At 42.8% G+C, this 26,099-nt stretch overlaps 1 protein-coding gene across 1 annotated transcript; it reads right to left on the bottom strand.

Annotated features, from left to right (window-relative positions):
- Positions 1-963: 963 nt before the first annotated feature.
- On the bottom strand, positions 964-22,798 carry LOC310789568 (alpha-N-acetylgalactosaminide alpha-2,6-sialyltransferase 1-like). The gene is made up of 9 exons (XM_083651210.1): positions 22,661-22,798; positions 17,465-17,774; positions 15,337-15,499; positions 14,273-14,435; positions 8,383-8,521; positions 5,062-5,165; positions 4,834-4,917; positions 4,583-4,682; positions 964-3,679 (listed from the first exon to the last, which is right to left on the bottom strand). Exons 1-9 carry the CDS (start codon positions 22,762-22,764, stop codon positions 3,506-3,508), a joined length of 1,341 nt encoding a protein of 446 aa, XP_083507336.1. The 5' UTR covers positions 22,765-22,798; the 3' UTR covers positions 964-3,505.
- Between the last annotated feature and the right edge of the window lie 3,301 nt (positions 22,799-26,099).

Raw genomic sequence — 26,099 nt, 5'->3', positions numbered from 1 at the left:
GGTGTGTTCGTGTGACAAATAAAGACGGGTTTGTCCGTCCAGTTCTTCTTCTTAACACTTTGTTGAACAGGGGTTTTTGCATGATTTATTTTTTATTTTTTATATATACCGTATATTTTATTTTACAATTTTCAGCACATAGGGAACAAACAGGCTCAGACAAAAAAACATACATACACCTGCGGGGAGGGGGGTTATGTTTTGAGTGAATCTGTTTGTTTATTTTGTATTTTGTGTGTTTTTGTAGATGTTTGTGGTTCTTATGTTTTTCTTCCTTTGTTATGTTTTTTTAGAATGGGACATTCTGTATGAACATCAATATGGATTTAGGAAAAAGCATTCCACAGAAATGGCTATACTTCAGCTAGTTGACAAAATTCACAATGCCTTTAATAAAAATGAATATGCCTTAGGAATATTTCTCGATTTATCCAAAGCCTTTGACACAGTTAATTATGACATCTTACTGCAAAAGCTGCTACATTATGGATTTTCTGGAACTACCTATAAATGGCTCAACAATTATATTCATAATCGACAACAGTTTGTCAATGTTAATGGATTTTCCTCAGAGTATTCTACTTTAACCTGTGGGGTCCCAAAGGGATCAATTCTTGGACCACTTTTGTTTCTTATTTATATTGATGACCTGTCTGCAGTTATGTCCTGTTTATTTCCTGTACTTTTTGCAGATGATACAAATTTATTATTTTCGCATGATTTCTCTGTACTTATGGCCAAGGCTAATTCAGACTTAGAATACATTTCCAAATGGTTCAAATTAAATAAATTATCATTAAATGTGAAAAAATCCAGTTTTATTGTATTTACATCCAAAAATAAAACATACCATAAATCTGATTCAAATTTATTTATTGGAAATAATCAAATTGCCCAGGTATCAACAACAAGTTTTCTTGGTGTCTTGATTGATGAAAGATTGAGCTGGAAGAGCCATATTTATCATGTATGCAATAAAATATCGAAGTCTGTTGGTATTATTCGTAAATTTAGAAGTCTGGTTAATCAGAAATGCCTATTAACCCTTTACTATAGTTTAATCTATCCATATCTTACATACTGCAATATAATCTGGGGAGCAACTTATCCTACTCACCTTCACAAGCTTTATTTATTACAGAAAAGGTTTTGTAGAATTTCAACTTTCAGTGACTGGATTGCTCATTCAGATCCGCTCTTTAAACAGTTAAATATCTTAACAATTTTCAATTTAAATAAGTACTTAACATGTATTTTTATTTTCAATGTATTGTCCCAGGATGTTCCCACTCCCTTGCCCTGTAAAGCTTTTTTTCAGGTAAATTGCAACGTTCACAATATCAACACTAGACAAGCCAAGTTGTTACACCTCCCATTTTACCACACTGGACTCTGTCAGTTCTCTATCAGATATAGGGGTGTCCAGATATGGAACAATATTTATCATCTTGTATCCCAGTCCAAATCTCTCAATCATTTCAAACACAAATTTAAGATCTATCTGATGAACCTAACTTAATTCTACCGCCCACATACACCCTTTCACACACAGCACACCCACACTTTTTTATGTTTTTCTTTTATTCAGTTTTATTTCTGTTTTTCATTTATTGATTGTGTATTGATAAGAGGTGACATCATGTTTACAAGCTCTCTCGGGTTTTTTAGATGTTCACCTGCACAATATGTAGGCAAATGTGTATGTTTGTTATGTTATGTTTTAAATGAGTGCAAATAAATAAACTAAAACTAAAACTAATCAATAAACAAATTTATATAAAAAAAAATTGTCCCAGGGTCCCCCATCTGATAATATTTTTGCTTTTAGATGTTTTATTACAGAAAGTGTATGAAACCCATCAGCAAAACAGTCATACATTCTGTCGTTGTGTTACTTATGGATGGGATTGAAAATATATTACTGGTATTCCCCCCTTTGCCGGGGACCCCTTGGGACCCCATCAAGGACCCCTGGGGGTCCCCGGACTCCACTTTGAGTACCACTCTAGAACTCTGTGTGTGTGTGTGTGTGTGTGTGTGTGTGTGTCACTCTCTCTTTGTATACAAGAGCCTTCTATTCCAACAACTGATCATACAGGGGAACTTTTCGTACTTTGAAATGTTTTATACTGAATACAATTATTTTAATCATTAATGTAATTTTCAATACATTTGAAGGAAAAAACAATAATCAAATGACAAATGTAATCCATTTTGACATCAGGCTGCAACCCCACATGATGCTGAGAAACTCAATGTGGCTGAATACCTTTCGAATGCATGCTACTGATACTGATAGTGTACCATGTGCAAATACAAATTGACACACTTGTGTAAAAAAAAAAATCCTCTGTCTCACACTCATGAATGAAAAGTCAATGTACCGAATACTTATAACACTTAATAAGGCCTGAGCTGAGCCATGCCAGGGCCATTATAGGCTACTGAAGGTCACTAAATTGCTGATTGATAGTGTGATTTCTTGATAAAACTGGCTGAATGCAGATCAACAGCCGTTGACCAGATAGATCATCCCACAATCTACTAGACAGTGGCTCCATCTTGTGGACAATAACCAGATCATTTCCAGACTATGTGAATTCTTCTCACTTGACCTCACAGATTTAAAATGTTACTGTAAGGAGAGAGCCTTGGCCTGAAAACGTTTGAGAAGAACCACTGCTCTACCTGCTCAAAATGCCCGGCCCGACTCACCGCTAGCCTGTGCAGCAGCTATATTTGGGGGGCATGGCCCGTGAATGGCTCCCCATGACGCTGACCCCGTGTCCCTCGCTGGCTGCCCTGCTGAACTGGCAGCCCTCATTTCTGCTGTGCCTCGTTGGTTTAGCCCTTGAGACGCAGCTCGCCCAGCCTCGCATGTACATTTGCTTTTTTATGCATAAACAAAGTAAAAAAAAAAAAAAAGGGGGGATTTCCTAACTTTGATTGCAATGATGTTCAGCCAAGACAATTCTTATATAAGCTCTAAAGCTGGAGTTTGCCCCGGCAGCCAAATCATAATAAAACAAATCATAATTTTGGTGCTTTATTATAAACTAGGGATCTCGCTATGTGGCCTCGCCCGTCCTGTAGCTCGCCAAGCTGGCCCTGCAGCTCGCATTCGCAGCTCGGTGTGGAACGGCTGCTAAAAGTTAAAATACTATTTTTTTTAGCTCAATGCGTGTAGTTGCAGTGCTTTTCAAACAAACAAAGCAAGCAGAAGGTTGCTGGACTTTCCTCCCTGTTTTGCCGTGTGATGTGTCGTGAACGGTGGCTTATTGCTGACATTAGCGGTCTTTAACCCGGTCGCAGACGCAGCCCTGCTCCTACACATGCGCACCAAGCTGTTTTGCCCAAGCATTATATTACCTTATGTACATTACCTTTATTTGATCTTATCACCTCTTTTGTTTATTAACACTCTGTACTTGTTTTCCTTGTTCTGCCAATTGCTGCTGTGGCACCTGAATTTCCCCAAGTGGATAAAAAAGGTGGTATTTTATCATTATCCTCTTTGATAAAGCCTGATGATTTTAGCGTTGTGCAGATTTTTCCATGCCTTCATTTCCATGATGTAGTCATGGTTGGCATAGAAGATTACTCTGGTTTTAGCATGTTTTTCCACATAGTAGTTGGAGTATTTCTGCCAGTCTTCTGTCATGAATCCATATGCATCAACCTGAGAGAGAGAGAGAGAGAGAGAGAGAGAGAGAGAGAGCGAGAGAGAGCGAGAGAGAGATTAGATCAAATAGACTTGCTAATGATCTAGTCTTTGACATTCAGTATATGAATACATTCCATACATGCACAGATTGTTTTATGTTGTTCATAGGCTTTTGTATCATTCACCATGGTAACCATATTACATATTAGGCAAATTAGGAGGCTTAATTTTTGACATCCTTAGTTCCGTGGCCCGTGTCCATAGACAGTGTTATTTGTTTTTTCCATAAGCACTTTGGATCTCATGCCCAGAGCGCTTCCAACGCGCACCACAGACACACACGAAGCTGACTCTGTAGTTAGTAGCTAACGTTAGCTAGCTAGCATACAAGGTAAATACATGTAGCAAACTAACATCAACCCAACAAGATGATAGAATTAATCATTCTTCCCCGGAGCCTCTCCTCCGCCGCTGTGTTGATCTTTTTAGTCCCGAGTCGACTCTGAAAAAAGTGACATTGACGAACAGCGCTCTTCTCCAAACGTTTTAATATTTCCTGCTTGAGGCGCCCAGAGCGCTCCACCCAAAAACTACCACATCACAGGTATGTAGAGCCAGGAAGAGAGTAATGTTATCTTACCACATCACAGGTATGCAGAGCCAGGAAGAGAGTAATGTTATCTTACCACATCACAGGTATGTAGAGTCAGGAAGAGAGTAATGTTATCTTACCACATCACAGGTATGTAGAGCCAGGAAGAGTAATGTTATCTTACCACATCACAGGTATGTAGAGTCAGGAAGAGAGAGAGTAATGCTATCTTACCACATCACAGGTATGTAGAGCCAGGAAGAGAGTAATGTTATCTTACCACATCACAGGTATGTAGAGCCAGGAAGAGAGTAATGTTATCTTACCACATCACAGGTCTGTATAGCCAGGAAGAGAGTAAAAGCCCCGTTGGTCGGTCTGCATATAGTCCATAGTTTACCATTGAGGAATGCAGATTTCAAGAACCTGTGAGCAATGAAAAAACACACACACACACACACACACACACACACACACACACACACACACACACACACACACACACACATTAAACAGCGTAATAGACACACATGTATGAGGCAGGTTTGCATAGGATTAAAGGTGAAAGGAGGCTGACCTGTTGCGCACATATCTGAGAAAGTCTGGGTGCAGAACATAGAAGCGGCTCTCGTCAAAGCGTCCAGCGTAATACCCCCTCGGCCTGGAAGGTAAAGACAATACTCAGTAATCACCTGGCCAGTATGGTGAAATGATGTGTGTATATGTATGTGTCTGTGTGTGTGCGCGCGCGCGTGTGTGTACGTGCGTGTGCATGTGTGTGTGTAGAGTAGAGGTAGATGTTCACTGTTGGTTCTTGAATCGTCCACTGCGGACTCTCTCATTGTTGAGAAGCCCCTGCATCCACTCGAAATCCCTGTTCGCCTCAGGAATCATCACATACTTTATACCCTGTGAGAGGAAGAGGTGAGACAGGTTTAGCAGTCAGACATGAAAAAAGTACACACATTACTTAAGTAAAAGTAAAAAAAAGAGAGTACAGGACATGTAATAAAGTATCAAAGTAAAAAGTATTTCTATGCATGCAGTAACGTAGTGTAAGAACTCTAATGGGTCTTGCGTTGAGACTATAAGCCCCAATCCATGCGCCGGCCCCTTTGGTTAACCTTGATTTGAACATTTTCTGAGTGGCTCTTAGCTGGAGAGATAATCTCTCCACTCAAAGAACCTGGATTACAGCCATGCGCGATTATACGTTGGTGCACTGGCTGCACGTGCAACCCCTAGTGGCCAGATGATTTTTTTTTTTTTTACATAAACGATTTAAACCAAATCTAATCGAATATATCATGTGTTGTAGATATCTAGATGTCGTTGTATTCGACATTTGTGACGAAGGACTATGGACAGCCCATTTCCCCCCTTCCTCTGCTGCCGCAGGACACCAGGGGATCATGTCTATGTTCCCCGGGTTCTATGTTCCCCGGGTTCTATATTCCCCGTTTTTCACTAACCTCTCCCAGCCCCCACGCCAAACCTAACCTCCCCCCATGCCTAAACCTAACCTCCCCCAGACCCTAACCCAAAACCTAACCTCTCCCACCCCCACGCCTAAACCTAAGGTCGGCATTGCGGGTGGTCGGCATAGCGGGTGGACACCATTTGGGAAAAATGGGGAACATAGGACCCGGGGAACATAGGACCCGGGGAACATAGGGATGACCCCGACACCAGCAGCAGTTGCTGTGCGTCCAAGAAACAAGTGAGTGTTTAATGTTTGTTGTTGTTTGTGTGGAATGATGTTTATATTGTGTTCTACATGCGGTGGATTCGTCCGCCATGTGGCACCTTGTTGATGCTGGGTTGCAGTGCCCGTTCACTGGTAGTGCCTTGATTTGACAGTTATTGATGTTTCTTTGTATTGTGCGAGTGCCAGTTGTTTTAGCTGTATGTGATTGACTGTGCTGTGCTGGGAAAATGTGTTTGTTGGGTTTATTGGGGAGAGGGATTATATAATTTATATGTGCTGGAAATATTCTCAGCTGATGGCATGATGCCTTATTGTTTACTTATTATTTACACATTGATGTTTATTTGTAGATTGATGTTGAGTTGAATGAGTAATGTATATTTGGTTTACTGTATACATTTAGGGCATTTGCTGTAACAACAAGTAGCCTATAATGCAGATTGTAACTGCTATTTTCATTTGGTTTCAGAACCACACACATACCTACCAAGTAAACCCTGAACATTCAACATCTTGAGTGTGCGTCTTTACTGATGCCCCCTGGTGGTCACAAACTTTAAGAACTTTATACAGTCCTAGCATTCATCAAAACAAGGATATTTATGTGATGTATGTAGTTCTTTATATCTACTAGCTAAGGCTGGCTGTAAATGGGTGGAGAGCCGTCTCTCTGTCCAGGTTACAAGGCTAGCTTTGAAGACAGACATCACTCTGGGCCAATGGTCCGCTCTCATAAGGGTCATGGCCCCAGAGGCTCAGTGTATCAGGCCATGTCCACTGCCCTGAGCGCACCTGTCTGCTTCACCGTCCTGTGGAGGGTGGAAAAGCTGCAGTTCCATAGACTGACTGGCATGGGACTGGAACCATGTCGTATATAAATACAAAAAAGCTAAGCCAACAACAGACTACACGGCTGACGATACGGTGACATGGCTGCTAGAGGTGTGCCCAGAAATATAGCCCGGGTGAACCCCCCCCCCCAGGCCGGGGTGGTAAAAGGATAGCCCCTCGGCCCCGTACCTGGGGGAGTGGAGAGAAATCACCTAACCCAAACGACAGAGAGAGAGAGAGACTACACGGCTTTGTGTCAAGGAGCGTTGCCACTGACCACACATCTCCTTAGCTCGGGGTGTAGCGTTAGCGGAGCACGCTCACTAGCTCTTACCTGACCTAGTCAGGATTAAACGAGGAACTATGGAGAGCAAGGGATCTCGGTCAGCACCGATACCGCATGCTAGCACGCTCAAGCTAATGTGCAAAGACACCCAGCAGCTATCCAGGGAGGAACTACCAAGGGCATCGTTTTGGTCTCAAAGTTGGTAGGGTCGAGGAGGGCATGAGGGAAGGCTGTGTTTTGAGTTTTTTTTTAACCTTTTTTAGCCATATTTAGAGGAATATCTCATTTTAAATCAACATTAGAATTATACTGTTGTGATGTCATTATTCAGTATCTTCTCCTTTTCTCAATAACTTTCATGTCACCACCTGCTCAGCTCTCTCACAGCATGATTGAGAGAGATTAAAGGCAGCACAGAGTAGGCTATCAGGGCTGAGAAGTGAAACGGCTTTCAGTAAAAACAAGTTTGGTGATTCATTCATGTGCTGATGTGCGGTCGTTTGAGGGTGAAAGCGCACTCAGTACTGCACATAATAGCGTTTCATTGCGACTTTTCACTGGCTGTTCTCACCATTACCATTGTACAATAACATGCTGATCACTTCTGAGTATAAAAGCATCTGCCCCAGCGCGAGGTCCGCACGGTGACTCCCGGAGACTCGCGGAGCTCCACCCCATGGAGCTTGCTCGAGTATAATGAGCCCTTTAGCCGTGTTGTACTTATAAACGGCATCACAGTTCTTGCAATGAACAATGTCGTCTTTTAACTGGAAATGGTCCCACACAAAACTTCGCTTCGTTCTTGTCATTTCCTCGTCAGGGCTGGGGGCTGGAGTGCTGAGCTGATCTCACCGCAGCCAGCCCAGTGAGACCACGCCAATAGCCCATTGGACTGGCACATTCAGTGGTGAAAAACAGGGGTAAATGTAACTTTGAACATAATGCAAACTAATTTCACTCAATAATGGTCGGGTCAATTCTATCCTTGCAAAATATGGGAAGACAATCTAAATGACCTATATAACTGCACTCCAAAGATAATGCAAATAAGGTTGCTTAAAAGTTGGTAGGGACAATTGGACACCCTGAAATGTTGGCTGTGACATGTCACAACCAACCCTACCCAAATCGACGCGCTTGCGGGAACTACAGTACTTAAGTACAAATGCTTTGTTACTTCCCATCTCTGTTGGCAGTGTGTCCATGTATGTGTGTTTGTGTGTGTGTGTGTGTGTGTGTGTGCGTTCATATGTGTGTGTGTGTGTCTGTGCGTGTGTATGCATATGTGCGTGCGTGCGTACCTCATCGTCTGGGACGTGTCTGTATCCGTAGCGTTTGAAAAGGTACAGCGATGTGGTGATGGAGTGGGCTGTGTGAACGTATACGGATGTTTTGTTCCCTACATCCTCCTCATAGCCCTTTATGGCCGCACCGTTCATCCTGCAGGAGAGAGTCAGAGCATCAAAATCAATCAATTTTATATTTATATAGTGCCAAATTATAACATCTCAAGGTGCTTTAGAAATAGAGCAGGTAGAAGACCAGTGGCCCTATCTTGGTACAGGCGATATCCCCTATTTGCGCTTGTGCACCTGTTTGCGTGCCTTAACGATAGCAGACCGCCTTGCGCGCTTGTCCAGGTGTTATGCCAATTTTGCACCCCCGCCTGGCAGCTGCTAAACATATCCCCACCTCATGGGAGCATATTGTAATGATTTATACAGATATATAACTGTTTAAAAATTATATAATTGTTTGGGTAGACGTGACCTCCCTGTTTTTAAGTTAAAACAGCCCCAAAATATGGGTGGGGATGCAATTACTCGCGGGGGAGCATAACTCATCACAACCTGGCGCAAGTACAGATTAGAGGCGTGCCAAATCATTTATGCACGGCGCAAATGGGATTTGGGCGGTGTTAACCACCAGAATTATTCACAGGTGTGGCCTGGCAATGCCTGGGCGTTACATCAATCAGATTCCCATCTTGCAGTCCCTGTAAATTAATACAGTTTGCGTGAGGCATGCTGTAATTCTCCCCATGCGTAATTTGGATAGGTGTAGGCCTATTGACTGTATATAATATCCCTATCTCATAATGACACCATCACATCATATACCTGTTAAAAACATCTGAGTTTTGATGCAATTCGGGTTATTTTGTTGACTGGTGTGGGACAATAGAAACGTGTTTGCAGCGGGTAAATGGCGGAGACAAAAGAACAGGTTGGAGGATTTACAGTGGACTCAATTAAAACTCGGTGGAACATTGAGCTGCCGAGTCCTGCCAAGGACAGAGAGAGATGGAGAGAGCTTGTGACAGATCATGGATGTATTAAAAGAACTGGATAGGGGACGTGCCACGCCCACACATGCATTCGGACGGAGGTTGCTCATTGAAGCCATCATGGGGGCTTTTTCTTCCTGGTTTTACTTCCTGACTATGCGGCTAAAGGCGAAGTGCGCATGTGTGCCATGACGTATTCCATGACGTCTCCCACCCCTCCCACCCATGGATTGTATTACAAGAAAAAAATACCCCCGTATACGGCTCTTAGTGGCTTCTGAAGAAAAAAATGCCCCATAAAAAATGAGTTGATAATTAAAAGAGTCGTTTTGTACTTTGAGTGACACCCGGAAAAAATTCCCCTGGGTTTAACAGCTGCCGGGGTCCCCATGCAAGTGGATGGGAATTTTACTTTCTGGGCTGCATGGCGTCACGTGACTTGCAATACAGAGCTTCGCCACCATGTTCAAATGGCTTCACAGCCCAGCGCTATTCCTGGGGGCTTGTCACAGATGGGATGGGCTGTGCTGCCAACGACCCTCCGGGTTATAGGATAGCAGGTGAAGGTGAATAGCCTTTTGCAAGTAGGCTACAATGTACAAGTTTTCTCAATTAATTTACCATAACCCCTCCTTGCGATGTGATAAAAGTGAGAGAGAGAGAGACTTTGAGATGTCAACACCATGTCAACACCACGTGCACACAGGCATTTTTCACACAGAGCTGCATTACATGCCAAATACACCCATATGTTCTGGTACTGTGAATAGGTCCAATTATATCCTCTTTGTTTGTGGTGAAGAGCACCTCCCCTGTTACAATATGTTTGGTTTGGTCAATGGAGGACCTAGACATGGGCTGTATTCACAACCACCAACTACAGTACATACCAACCTACTACCAACGAACGGAGTGTGCAGCCAGTATGTAACTGCTTTCCATAGTATGCAGTATGAGACTGTTGAATTGGTTAATTTGCAGTATGGTAGGTCAGGTTTAGCTGGTTTCTGGATTTGGAAAGCGGAAGCAAACAATAGCACGGCTAATGACTAATGACAAACCACCAGGCTATGTATGCTCTAAAAAAGAAGATACGGTAAGTTATAAAAGTGGGTTTTCAGGATTTCCCCAAAGATGAACATTTATCTGAGAGATGGATATCTTAACACCTACTGTACATGTAGGCTATCTGACAATGGGAAAGAACCTGATTGACCATAGTTTTTGTCGCATTAGCCTATGTCACCGCAAATGTAATATGAGTTGGAGCTAGTTCTCCTGGTATTTCTGTTGCTTTGGAAGGATTAGCCTTGTTATCCTTGCATCAGTCAAACTGGGTGCCTTGTCATCAAACTTGCTCAGCTGGTTTGACAGCATCAAGGGCTGTAGTAGCATGCCAAAGTCACGCTCTCTTCCGGTTGCATGGGGGTACCATGCTAAAGTCACGCTCTCTTCCGGTTGCATGGGGGTACCATGCCAAAGTCACACTCTCTTCCGGTTGCATGGGGGTACCATGCCAAAGTCACACTCTCTTCCTGTTGCATGGGGGTAGCATGCCAAAGTCACGCTCTCTTCCGGTTGCATGGGGGTAGCATGCCAAAGTCACGCTCTCTTCTGTTTGCATGGGGCCTAAGGGATTTAAATCTCCATTCAACAAGTAGATGCCACATGCACAGCACTGCCAGTTACTTCACTGCTTCCCAACCTTGGGGTCGCCTGAATTTTTGATTTACCCCCTCCACATTTTAAAACTACGGACGAGGATTAGAGCCACATGTGAAAATGTAGAAAATAGAATAAAGTCTGAGATTAAAGTCAGACTCAATGTCATCGCTGATGTCACTCAAGCAATTGTGATATCATAAGTGAGTTACCTCATCAGTGATTTCATCAGTGATAATGTCACCAGTGATGTCAATCGAGCAATTACAATCTTACTACGTTAATAGGGTGGTCTTCCATGTCTGGTGTCCAGAGATTTTTGTGACATCAATGTCGGGTCACAAGCAAAAATGAGTTGGGAACCCCTGCCTTACTTCCTGGTGCAGGTGATGATGAGCAGTTCAACCAGAAGAGTCACCGCACACAAGAAGCCTGGATTGATTCATTCTAATTAATCTTCTTTTAAAAGTACAAGAAAAGGCTGATGGCTTCTTCAGGTTCACTATAATTAATGCACAATTAATTATACTTTTTTAAAGAAGATGAATTAAAATGAGGAAGGAATTCAGCCTTCTTGTATGCGGTGAGTCTTCATTGGATTTAATTCCCCATTCATTTCCCAGAGACATTTAGTAAAATCCTTATAAAAAAGAGTGTTACGACAAACCAAGATTCAGCTACAGCATATATTCAGAATCATGGCAGACCATAGAACATTTCACTTGAAACGGCAAGGGGGGATTCACTTCATTAGGCCTTCGTCCAATGCAGAGACTTAGGGCACTCGATAGGCTACATGCACAACTTTTTTACTTCCTGAAATTAGTAGGCTACAGCTTCTTTATTTCCTGTCCTACACTATTCACCTTATTCACCACGCCCACTTTTTCTCTCTTCCGCGTTCAACGCAAACGTATTTGTTCTTCCGGTTCAGCGCTAGTTGCCTACTGTGGCTAATATCAGCTGCTAGTTAGTTATGTTATATGGCAGTAAAATGCCACTGAATGACCAAATTGATATAACTTTTAACCATTTCGAGTAACATTGTTTCCATACGGATCACCAGCGTTAGGTTGTTGTTTATAACGTGGCTATTCATAACGTTTTCTATCTCGGATGCGTTATTTCGAATCGCACATAGGTTACGCCTCGCGCAAACTATGTGCGTTTCAGGACGCAACAGCCTCGACTCCACTAACGTCATCCTTAGAGCACAATATTCCTGGAATGCAAGTTTAACTAAACGGTTACATATCCTCTGCATTCTACATAAAATTAAGATATTACGGGTTGTTTTATTTTGTATGTTACATACGTATTGGCCAAGATATGTTACTTTATGGGGGAGTAATTCTGCCAGTTTAGATGCGGAGTGTGCGCAGCCATCTTGCCTGCGGAGTTTTTGGCAAGTCAAAACGGAAATACTATTACAAAATGACGTAATGCGGAAGCGTCCATGTGTGGGCAAAGAATAAGGTGAATAGAGGGTATGCACACCCACTGAAACACGCCCCCTCAATCAGGAACGAGTGTCAAAATGAGTGTCAAGTTCCTCCCTGAGCAGCAGGTGTCAGTTATCTAGGCTGATTACTGCATTCAAGCTCAGTCTTGCTGTGACTCAGTGGGCGTGACCCCACAGTGACTTCTGCCTCTGTGACATCACGTGCATACCCTCTATTGGATGAACTGATTAATCAGGTGTGCCTGATCATTGTTGTGACTGCAGCACACCTGTCATTAATCAGTTCAGTGATGACAGGAAATAAAGAAGCTCTACTAATTTCAGGAAGTAGCCCATTCACCTTACTGTATGTTGCACCGCCCACTTTTTATCTGAATTGTCAGACGCAATTACTGTAAACTATGAATGAAGTTTGGCAACATTCAGCAGCTACACTGCGGTGAGTGCGGCCAACTTCAGTTACATGCTCATAGCATTCCTGCAAGGAGTCGATGGCTGTACTCGGTCGGCATTTAACGTTAGTTACAAAAGCAGGTCGACCGTGTTTTCCCACTGCCAGTACAGTAGGGCTTGACAGATACTAACCCGACCGGTCACACAGCCAGCACTCCTCACTGCTTGTTAAAAATGTCCAAATAGGCGTTATTCTGATAAACTGGTCACCTATTTAGAATGTTACGTTCTCATCTGAAAAAATATTAAAACAGTTAGTTTTTTTGCTTGAAAACAATTAAGTGATAAAGTAAAAACTAAAGGTAGGAGTAATCTACTTCCGGGTCTAAAACGTAATAATGATTACAAAATGATGTTATGCAATAGCGTCCTGATATGGGCAAATAATAAGGTGAATAGACCGTTTTGACAGCAGCCATTTGACGTGTCACAACAGGATAAACACAGGTGTAACTAATAACATTGATGATGGTTCATTTACGGCGCATGCTGGCTCATTGGAATGGCACCTGACACCTGGATGGAAGGGAAGCATCATTACTGTTATTAGATACACCTGTGTTTAAACCTTATATTTACAGTCTATGGTTTAAACCTGCTAAAAATCTCCAGTATCCATCCGACCACTCTACCTCGCCTACTGTGTCCCACAATGCAAAGCGTTGGAACACTCACAGATTTTTCTTCTTATATTCACCCATTAATCCACAATGGAATTTTATCATTTCCTTTACAGCACTTAAGTACCAGCTGAGCGAAGCACAAATCACTTGACATTTTTCAAATCGGTCAAATTATGAAGCTACAGCATCAATTTAACCTCCTTTTCTAGTCGTTACTCACAAGTGTTTCGCAAAAACACTGAATTTGTAAATACTAACTCCGAGCGCCAGAGCGCACTCTGGCAACTGGTCGTTCGTGCCCTTCGGTTATTCAGACCTCTACACTCGGTGCAGCAGAGCGCACTCTGGGCACACAGCTAAAATGGCAGTCATAGCGAAATGCTCCAACTGTGGACCGTTAGTGCTAACTGCTAGCTAGTAGCCTAACATGCGTTTGCAAAACTTATTTTCATAGGCATATTGTTACAGAAGTATGTCTCATTATCTCTTACATTGTCATCCTCCTCACTGTGGAGGAAAGTTTTCCAAAAATACGCAGTTCAGTGAAACATATATTTTGTATGTATTTACTTGTAATCATCAACACGCATGAGTGAGGGGTTACTGTTGACATGGAAAAAGAGCTCAAGGGGTACTGTACATACATGAGACAAAAAAGGTTGGGAAGCACTGCTTTAGAGCGTAGTATTCTGTGCCCATCTTACCGAAACACATAATCGTGTGCGTTTATCTCCTTCCCCATGCCAGAGCCATTGAGGATCCCACCGTTGCCCACCACAGCACAGCGCACACAGCCGTCACCATCGCCTCTGGGGAGGAGCAGTGGCTCCTTCGGCTTTGGGATCAAATCCGAAACTGCCTTCACTTCTGCAAAGCCAAGCAAAACATAGAAATGAATACATAAACCCCAACCCTGGCACAAAGACCAGCAGTACCCTGCTTTTCACCATTAGGTGTCAGGCTTCACCACCGATTTAGGTGGGGTTTAGTTCCTCTTTAAATTAAAATACACTGCGCAGACACACAGTTTGAAGCCTCTCGCAACCCAGTCTCAAATATCTATTTTTAATAGGATATCACAGCTGACCATCACATTAATTACCAAATATGAGTTTAAAAAAACATTCACAAAACAGAGCTCAAATACAGCTAATCTGGCTGCTCAAATAATTTCTCAGGCCTGTGGGGGCGTGGCCACATCACATTTTAACTATATGAACATCGGATTCCTGTATGTGAACAGTATGGTCAGTCATGGTGCCAGCTTTCTCCTAATTATGATTAGATGGAGATTGTTGATGTCCTGAGATAACTCCGCCCACTTTACCTCTACTTTTTCAAATTGCAAAAAACAGCGAGTATACTTGAATTTTCATGTTTTGTTTACAGTTTTATACATTGAAGACCACAAATTACATATTTACAAGAAAACCATGGAATTGCCTTGCCTTCTCCGGGTGCTGGGAGCGGGGAGACCCTCTCTGAATGCCATCGCGCATGCGCGAGATTACCCCCACATACCGCTCGCATTCACTTTGCACTATACTCCCCACCACATCTCATCCTATCAACATGTGCAGTGGCTGATTCTAAAGTCTGAAACCAGGCTAATCCAAAAAACTACGGAATACTGCAATTTGCAGACACACACAACAAACGCACGCATGCATGCACGCACGCACGCACGCACACGCACACGCACACGCACACGCACACACACACACACACACACACACACACACACACACACACACACACACACACGTACCGTCGTAGATGTACTGCATGAAACCAAAGGGGTTGTTGAAATGGGAAAGTCTGTTCCACTCGCTCATGTTGAGATTGTCTTTGTGCATGAACAGAGGCACGTTGGGCATGAAAGCCTGCTTGAAGCTGGGATCCTCACTCTTCTGCAGAGACTGGGGACAGGTCTGACAGTGGCAAAGAAAATACAGTATAATACATGAATCTAACAGGCAAACATTGAGATTAGAAAATGTGTCATCATACACATTCTTTGGTTAAACCTGATTGTTTGAGAGAGCTCCATGCAGTGGAGAAAGAGAGGATGGGTCAATCAATCGTCACATAAATGCAGTTTGTTTCAATGACTGATTGAAGGAAGAGGCAGAGGTGAGGGTTACAGAGGCAGAGGGTTACAGAGGGTGAGGGTGACAGAGGCAGAGGGTTACAGAGGGTGAGGGTTACAGAGGGTGAGGGTGACATAGGGTGAGGGTTACAGAGGCAGAGGGTTACAGAGGGTGAGGGTTACAGAGGCAGAGGGTTACAGAGGGTGAAGGTTACAGAGGGTTACAGAGGGTGAGGGTTACAGAGGGTGAGGGTTACAGAGGGTGAGGGTAACAGAGCGTTACAGAGGCAGAGGGTTACAGAGGGTGAGGGTTACAGAGGCAGAGGGTTACAGAGGCAGAGGGTTACAGAGGGAAGCTGAAAAACAAATATAAGCAGGTCACACCACACAAGCACTTTGCCAGAAGATATCAGCCTTGTTTATTCCCTAGCCTCGGAATTCAACTACTCATTTGTTTCACTCAATCATAGTCTCCCATAAGGACCCCGTATTTTCACTGTGGGCTGCATTTGCAAAGGCCCTACTTTTACATACATGTAGCAATCACAATAAAACAGTACTTGCCTTAAACACAAGGTTATTGTCTACTGAACCGGGCTATTCGTGTTCTTAAATATTGTGTCGTTTCCAATTCTGAGCTATTTTTTGTCATACCAGAGGCTGTCTCTGCCTGTCTTTTCCATTGAAAATGGCCATTGTTGTTCTTCCGCTTCCCAGGGAAACAGCGCCCTCTCTGCTGTGGCTACAGGTGGAAACCCGTCATTACATCTGGAAGAACAGAAATCACAGCCTCTGGCATGACATAAATGGCTCGCAATTGGAAACTACGCAATATTTAAGAACATGAATAGCCCGACTTGATGGACAACCTTGTGTGTAAGGCAAGTACTGTTTTATTGTGATTGCTACATGTATGAAAAAGTAAGGCCTTTGCAAATGCAGCCCACAGTGAAAATACAGGGTCCTTGTGTGAGACTATGATTGAGTGAAACGAATGAGTAGTCGAATTCTGAGGCTACCCATTCCCATGTTTTAATGATACAAGGGTCTTGCTATCCACCTTATTTTTGAATGCCCCACTGTAAAAAATAATTGTGCGTACAAGGTCCGGTTTAACGTGACTTATTGTTGCAGCTTGCCATTTCCTAAATGGTATTCTACTTGATTTGAAAAGATGGCCACCTACACTCAGTCTCTTGTACCCTGGCTGAATTGAACATAACTTGGTCAATAAGTATGTAACATACAAAATAAACCAACCCGTAATATCTTAATTTTATGTAGAATGCAGAGGACATGTAACAGTTAAACTTGCATTCCAGGAATATTGTGCTCTTAAGATGGCGTTAGTGGCTCGAGTCTGTTTCGTCCTGAAACCCACATAGGTTGCGCCAGGCGTAACCTATGTGCGATTCGAAATAACGCATCCGAGATAGAAAACGTTATGAATATAGCCACGTTATAAACAACAAACTAACGCTGGTGATCCGTATGGAAACAGTGTTACTCGAAATGGTTAAAAGTTATATCAATTTGGTCATTCAGTGGCGTTTTACTGCCATGTAACATAACTAACTAGCGGCTAATATTAGCCACAGCAGGCGATTACCCATGAATGCACTGCGCTCTTAAAGGGATATTTTGATGAGATTTTTGCCAAGCTGGACCTGATTAGTGATTTGCTCCGTTCGCCCAGACGGGTGTCAAGCTGTCAGCAACAAGGCTGGGAGGATCACACCGGAAGAAGCACCCATCAGGCAGATCAGGCAAAAATGGCCGCCAAAAATAAGGTGGATAGTCTGCTTACTGTCTGTCTGGGTCGGGTATTCAGGTTATACACATCGTCAAAATCCCACTGAGGCAGCTTCTTAAAGTCCTTTCTGAAGAGGAGAGGCATGGGAGTCTCCTGGAGGGAACCTGCAGCTCCAGGTGGAGTGGTGCCGGCAATCTTGACCGGCTGACCAGTTGTCAGCTGAAGGTGCGTTTTCATGGCATCAGAGATGGCTTTGGTTTGGTTTGTCGCGTTCAGCACAGCAGCTGGGGTGTAGTTGTCGTTTTCATCTGAACTCTCTCTGTGTTCGGTTTCCCCTGAGATAAGAGTCCATCTGAATTGGAAACTTGACAGAGAGATGCACAATTTTAGTCAAATATCCTTTATTCTAAGCAACTGTACATGTCTGTAAACATGGGACTGATTGACTCAATGCTCAAAGACAATATTCATACCAGCATTGGCTATTTATTCACCATACAGTTGTCAGTTTCCAGTGTTCAACTGTATCTCAATGTCTTTTCACCTTACCCTTTTTACACAGTATTACAAAAATCTGTAGTCGATTTGAGGAGAGATGCGATGAGATGCCAACTCCTTTGAAATTAAGAAAACCAATCAAAAACCATACCTGATGTAACAACACTGACACCCCCCCCCCCCTTTATGGTACAAAGATATATAATTGAATGTCTGTGTGAGCCACTTATATGACATGTTTTTGTTGATGTAGTGTTGTGATGTGTGATGTGTGATTTCTTCTTGTTCCTTCATGTTGGATGTCTGAGCTTCACTGTGCAGAATGATGTCTGTGCAGAGTTTAACACTAGACAGATGTTTCCACAACACAGATGTGTTGCTTACTGTATTTACCTGCCTGGGAGTTGGGACAGTTGAGAAGACGGGAGAATAGAAATGTTAATTTTTTTTATAAGTTAGATAGACATTTTATTTGCCTAAATATAAAGTTCCTACCTACTAGCAGGTTTATCAGCGATAGGAATGGGGCTGATGGCAAGCCTACTGAGTCTATGGGTGACAGTCGGATTGGGCAGGCTTGCAATAGCCTTGTGTTGGTTATTTATTAGGCTATGTGTTGCTTGACTATATGGCTGTGTGTCTGTATGACAATGCTGTATGCATGGGAATGTCAAACTGTATTCATTTGTTTGAGCAAATTATTGGTATAATCCATGGCGCCGACGATGGTTTATGCAACAATAGCCTAATAGCATTTGTGCTGCTTGAATATCAGAAGGTGACTGTTTAATGATAACTCCATGACACTGTCCATGCGCTGTGTTGTTGTTGTTGTTGTTGTTGTTGTTGTTGTTGTGTGTGTGTGTGTGTGTGTGTGTGTGTGTGTGTGTTGTTTTTAGAGCTGGTGAGGCAGACATACACCTGTGCAGGAGTGCCCATGGGCCCAGAGGCCTATACGAAGCTAGTTTAATGCCTTATCCGAGTAAGTTTGAGTTTAAACCTGGTTTAGCCGTACTACAAAGCAAGTTAACTTTCAATCACCATGGCAACTGACGCTGCAAAGCTAACCTGGTCGCGACCAGGTTAGCTTCAGAGGATAAGATCAAAATCCATGAGAGACCCATATAATCGGCTCTCTGGAGTCACTCACCATTCATAAGATCGCCATATGAAAAATAGATTGCAGTCAACTGAGAATAGAACAAGCAAAACATTCGTGGCTCTGTACGCTACATAATTAAATTAAGCCTACTTACCACTTTATGTCTTAACAGCTCAACGATGCGTGGAGAAATATGATCACTATTAATCACCGCGGCGCATATCATGAATGGACCCTCAAATGGAGTGAGGGTGATATTCTCCTACATGCCAGAAAAGCCTATACATATAATATAGATATGGGATAAATATGGATAGCCCCAATACTAAATATGCAGGCTATTCTTGCATCTTTCAGCTGGAACTGTGTCCTGTAGGCTGTATGCCAATATATGAGCAAAAATAGGCTAGTTTTTATCAATGATAACTATGCCCGCATCGTCTCAATTCAGTTCAGCAGTTTTCTCTTTTATAGTAGGCTATTAGGCTTTATACTAGGCTATTTTATATATGAATTATTCGATCAGTGCAACCACACACATGAGTGATAGAGATCATTATTCATTGAGCATGCGTTTCTAAATCTATGGTCTAAATAGGCTTACAGATTGTGGAAATGTATAGACTGAGATTACACATTTACATTTGTTGCTGCTGTATCAATGCAGCTGTATCAGACAGAAATCGCTGATCAAAGTAAATCAAATGACTGATCCTACTTTGATTGTTTATTGTAATAATTAAATTGGCTTATTTAGCTGCCTTTTTACTTTAGGTCTAACTTTAACCATTTTTTAAATTTACCGGTAATTAAAAAAAAAATTTTGTTTAAAGGAGGACTTACCCCCTAGATATGTATTAGAACAGTGATTTGAAAATACCTATTGAAAAAACCAAGAAATGACATATACTCTTGTCTATACTAGACTCTTTGGCTGTGTTAAGTCAAGATTTTTTTTCGGAAATCGACACCATTACAGTTTGCCTACTGCCCCAAAAATAATTTATTTGAGAGGGGCGATATCTTTATAAATATCATCAACTAGCCAACGCTGGTGGCCTGTATGGAAACAGAAAATCCTGAAATGGTTGATAGTTATATCAATTTGGCCATTCAGTGGCGAACTAGAAATTTAATTATTTTTGTCCCATTTTGTCCCATGTGTGTGTGCGTGGCTTGCATGTGGCTTGTCTAAACTTACGTTAAGAGCCTCGCTGCTCGCAGCACACAGCACACAGTGAGGACAAACCTCTCGCTCTGGGGTAACACAATGCGAGATTTCTCCACGTAGACAGAAATAGCTGGTGTGCGATTTAGAGAATACAGTCTGAGATTGGGTACAGGATTGAGGGAATCCCGCATCTGTTTGCGAAGGTGCGACTGGACAGGACGCTTTTCACAGACGGGCACAGTAGTCGGAGCGAGGCGAGTGTCTCTCAGGGCTACTCAGGGCAGAGCTGCAGATCTCTCCTCTTCCGCGCATTCAGTCTGTCCAAAATCATTACCGATATAATCTCAGTAGGAGGGATGCAGGGAAATATGATAGTAGCCGATGTGTTTAGAGAAGCTTTGTCACGTTGTCACGTCATAGTATAGCGTTATATTTTACATGTGCGCTAAACTGCGACCATATTTGTTTGCGGAAATATCAGACTGCTCTCTCTGCTGCTCTCAGAGCACAGAGAGCCCAGCTGCTGCTGGCCTGCTGCGCGCGCCCGCGGAGCTTGGGGCTCGTCCATGTAACAGTACGACTTGCCTGCCTGGGCTGGAGACAGAGTGCTTGCAACTTGGACTGATAATATAAACATCATCATTCGAGCTTATCCAGGTAAGATATCAATAAAGTAATGACACATTCAGCGGGAAACTAACTATAATTAAGACATGTGCCAACTTTGACGACGTTTGGTTCAGTATTTTAAGAGCAAACAGATTTTTTTTTACTTCAGTTAGAGCCCTCTGGAGCCTGATACTAAGTAAGGTTTTTCCATCTTGCCTAGTTGTATAGGCTTTGGAGATGCACCAGATGCACGCGCTAAACCCACCGTGACGTCAGGTTGTACCAAATATCCCATTCATTTGAGGGCACAAAAAAAAGCAGTCTTTGACCCTTAGAGGGCGCTTATGCCAGATATGCTGCTGAAAAATGATACAAATGGTAAAATGGCAACAGTTTGGTGTCAAATGTGGAAATTCTGACCAGAATTCTTCACACATCACCCCCAAAGTCATATATATTGGTTAAAAGCTGAAAAAAAGTGTTTTGGAGGTAAGTTCTCCTTTAAGTTAATCATCTTCCTTTATTTTATGTGCTACTTGTAAACCTTAAAAAAGAATTAGTAAAAAGTACCAACTATACAATTAAAAGTTATAGGATAAGATAAAAGTGCCATGAGTATTAACTAAGTTGCACCTGATTGTTTTATCTGTACCAGATAAAACGATACAATAACAGAACCAATACAAAGGATCATGAAAAAAAAACACAAAATAAACACAGCAGTAAAACGTACAAAACTACGAACTTCTAGTTCACCCAAAGACAAGATAGAACCGGACAAAAAAGTGCAACATAATTTACAAAATACCATGCGGGTCATGTAACAAAACATAGCCTACATTGGAGAAACAGGAAGAACATCAAAAGGAATGCGAAAAGGAAGCAGCAGGACGACTCACAAGAACACCAAAAGAAAAAGCAGAACAAGAAAACCTAAAGTCAGCAATATCAGACCACTGCAAAAGACACAATCATATCATGGACTGGGACCAGCAAGTCCAGATCATTGGATCGGAGATCAATAAACACAAACGCGGGATTAAGGAGGCCGTCGAAATCAGGAGGTGGGCCAACAGGGATGAGGGAGCATACATGCTCTCACACACCTGGGACTCTCTCAGGCCCGGTTTTACAGGGGTGCAAAAGCACGCATTGCACCCTTATTTTAATTGTCTGCATGCTCAGTTGAAAAGTTATTTATTATTATTATTATTATTATTATTATTATTTATTTTTTATAAATGCTGCAGCTGCACACTACTGTTTAAACTTGAATTATAATTGTTGTTTTTCTTTGTTCTTTGATGTGAATTTATGGCTTTTTGGCACCTACATGTAACCTTTTAAGGTTGAGATAATTGTATTATCATTATATGGTCCAAATATTTCAGTAAAGCACTTGAAACACTTGAAATATTCTTGCTTGGCTGGTATCATTCTACCTGAAATGATGGTATGCATTATTTTTAGTAAAATAACGTCAAATTTCTCGGGCGGCCAGATCTGTCAGATCTGCCAGGCCGGCCACGTCTGCTCCAAACAGCTGTTGACACGTCACAGCTGTCATTTGACGCTTCTGAGGAAGACTGCAGATGTCAGTGGAAACTGTCAAGGTAAAAAACATCTACCACGCATTTGTCTGTTTAAAAGAAACAAAAACTATCATTTGAGCCTTAACTGTATTTGACCGATCCTAGCTACTGGGCAGCTACAGTGCCTTTATTAAGGGCATTGGCAGAAGTGTCTGATACCTAACGTCCCTAACTTCTATGTCACCCATCCTCCATGCTGTCTTCGCCTCTATGAAGTTGTTTGTCTCCATAAGACCCCACCACAAATGAACACTGATTACAATCTTTCAACAACTTACTTGATCGTTTCTGATATATATTCCCATGACAGCATGTAAAGCGTGATGCAGACCGAGACCGCCAACAGGACAGGAAAAAATCTCCTGAAATGTTGAAACGCCATACCTCCAGAATTTTGTCTGTGGATCTGAACGCACTGAGATCTGTTGGAGAAATGAGTCTAAGTCCAGGTTGGCTCCAGTGTCATGGCCACGCCCTGCCACAGTCAACTCAACTGCATTCAGGAGCAGCTTTACATATGCCACACCTGCCACGCATGACAGCTGTGATCAGGTCGCTGTCTTTAACTCTTCATCCTCCTCTTAGCAAATCATGTCATAAATGCATAATATTTATTCCCTTTATTAGCTAATATAAATCGTCCTTTCTACAACTAAATGTGTCACAGATTGTTGATAGCCCTACGTAGCCTAATATTAAATTTCCTAATAAATGATCTCTAATAGACCTGATCTTGACCAATGCTCCACATACATTCTCAGCAGTGGGAGTATTTGATAATGATGTCAGTGATCACTGTGTCGTAGTAGCAACAATTAGAGAAACTAAGGTTGGAAAGGGTAAATCAATGATAAAAAGAGATACTAAACAGGTAAGTCAATGATAGAAAGAGATACTAAACAGGTCAATCAAGTGCTCCTGGGCCTGACCCCTGGAGGAAGGACAAGCCTGGATGGGATAAATGCAGAGACTGTGTTTCAACAGCCACCATCAGCATGGGTGTGTCACCGTGTGTGCCTGGCCGCATGCGTGTGTTGGGTGTGTTTGGTGACAAATAAAGATGGGTTTGTCCGTCCAGTTCTTCTAGTAAACACTTTGTTGAACAGGGGTTTCTGCATGATTTCTTTTTTTTATTTCTTATATAATTATATATATATATATATATATATATATATATATATATATAATTTTACAATTTGTAGCACATAGGGAACAAACAGGCTCAGACAAGAAAAACAACATACTGTACATACATTATCAACAACATTCCAACCAGCAGCGTCAAGTGCTCGTGTGCTTGTAAGAGTGTGTGGGATCCCACGGAAGAGGTCCATAAAGAGTCAGCCAGGCGAATCCCCCGTCACTCCTAACCTCATCTTAGTAGCCAGAAATGGGTCCCAAATGATTGAGAATTTATTTCTTCCACTCCTTCAGAATGAGTCTCTTGGCGACAGTCATCCTCTGCATCAGAGACTGTTGCACAGCCGTAGGGAGGGTCAGAGAAGATTCCTCTGCATCAGAGACTGTTGCACAGCCATAGGGAGGGGCAGAGAGGATTCATCCTCTGCATCAGAGTCTGTTGCACAGCTGTAGGGAGGGGCAGAGAGTAATCCTCTGCATCAGAGACTGTTGCACAGCCGTAGGGCAGAGAGTCATCCTCTGCATCAGAGACTGTTGCACAGCCATAGGGAGGGGCAGAGAGGATTCATCCTCTGCATCAGAGTCTGTTGCACAGCTGTAGGGAGGGGCAGAGAGGATTCATCCTCTGCATCAGAGACTGTTGCACAGCCGTAGGGAGGGGCAGAGAGGATTCATCCTCTGCATCAGAGTCTGTTGCACAGCCGTAGGGAGGGGCAGAGAGTCATCCTCTGCATCAGAGACTGTTGCACAGCTGTAGTGAGGGGCAGAGAGGATTCCTCTGCATCAGAGACTGTTGCACAGCCGTAGGGAGGGGCAGAGAGGATTCATCCTCTGCATCAGAGACTGTTGCACAGCCGTAGGGAGGGGCAGAGAGGATTCCGAGCAGCCGAAGATGGCGAGTTCTGCCTCCGGCTGAAGAGTTATTTTATAGGCCTTACAGCAGTGGTTCTCAAATTTTTTCACATGAAGGACCCCTAAACTGACAAAGATTAGACCACGGACCCCCATTTGATAGGATTTTGGCCCACGGTCCCCCATATGATAATAAGATTGATGCTTTTAGATGTTTTATTACAGAAAGTGTATAAAACCCATGACCAAAATAGCCATTGTGTTACGTATGAATGGAATTTTAGGGGAAATAAATTACCCCCCTTTTGCCTGGGGACCCCCTGGACCCCCCTCAAGGACCCCTGGCCGGACCCCCATTTGAGAACCACTGCCTTACAGTACCATCAAATATTTTGGCCCAGAATCCACATAGCAAAGGGCAAAACCAAAAAGCATGGGATAGTGTACCCTCCAACTATCACATAGTAGTGAGACAGAGGGGTAAATCTTGTGCAACCTAGACTTGGAGTAATGAAGACGGTGAGTGACTTTAAATTGGATCAGATGGTGTCTGCTGTTAATTGAGCAGAGTTGGACCACAGACAGACTCATGTCTCATAATTTCATACAGGACAACATCAAGATCCTCCTGCCACGCCTCCCTAATCCTCTCTGTGGGGGCCCTCATGCAATCATCAAACAGACACACAAACCTAGAAATAAGATGCCTGGAATGAGGGGGAGCTAAGAAAGCATTTTAAAAAGCATGTTAATTTGGGAGAACTACAAAGTCACGAATCTTGGATCGAACATACACTCTGAGGTGTAATGATCTGAGCCAGTGCGTGTTGGGCAATTCAAATTTCCTCCTCAGAAAATCAAAGGATGCGAAATGACCATCTATGCATAGGTCTCTGATGGAAACCAGCCACCTCTCACTCCAGACGTGGTAGTTCCTGTCTGACCATGGAGATAGAAAAGAATGATTAAAACAAACTCGTGTGAGGACTCAAAGCCCTTCTAACTTAGTTTAGAATTCTGACTGAATTTTTCACAACAAAACTTACATTTTGTAAAGTCCCATGCTGCTCCACCTTAGCAAATAGCATAGCTGGCAGAGAGGAGCCGGCGACAGAGCTGGCCTCCATTTTTAGCCACAGGGGGGTGCCACGAGTTAAACTGCCAGGAGTCCCTTGCCGCCAAATGATGTATGTAAATGTTACACACGAGAAAGAAAAAGGCTGTATGCTGCTGTATAGGACGAGTCAGCGTGACGTCATTTGCCACCCATAGTTAATAGTATGAGCTGTGCCAACAACGTTAACATCCCAAAACTATACATCACATCGCTTACAGTATATTTTGATATTCTGAGTGAGAGCAGAACTAGCCCGAGAGTCTGATGTATAATATATACATGTCGTGTCAAAGTTGTGTGAACTGTCGCAGTTCTCCAAATGCAAACAGAGTCAAGCCAGCTAGAGCAGACACTCACACCTCGCGCCACTTGGGCTCCATAGGGTTTGAACGCCGCTGCCACCCAGTGAGCGGCCCGTTCATCAAAATGCCGCTCGGCTGATCCCTCGCACTAAGCCTGGGCACAAAGACTAACAATGAAGAGCCTGCTGAATCCACTGAGAATCAGTGTTGGGCAAGTTATTCTTCCTTTGTTATTGTCATCTATAGTGGTTGGTTACTTATTTGCATAAAGAAAACAGTTTGATTAGGAAATGATTGTATAAACTA

This window comes from Poromitra crassiceps (genome assembly GCF_964638095.1).
Source record: "Poromitra crassiceps genome assembly, chromosome: 14".
In the NCBI taxonomy this organism is placed as follows: Eukaryota; Metazoa; Chordata; class Actinopteri; order Beryciformes; family Melamphaidae; genus Poromitra; species Poromitra crassiceps.
The sequence above is the reverse complement of the archived record's forward strand: the minus strand, read 5'-3'. Positions and strand labels throughout refer to the sequence as shown.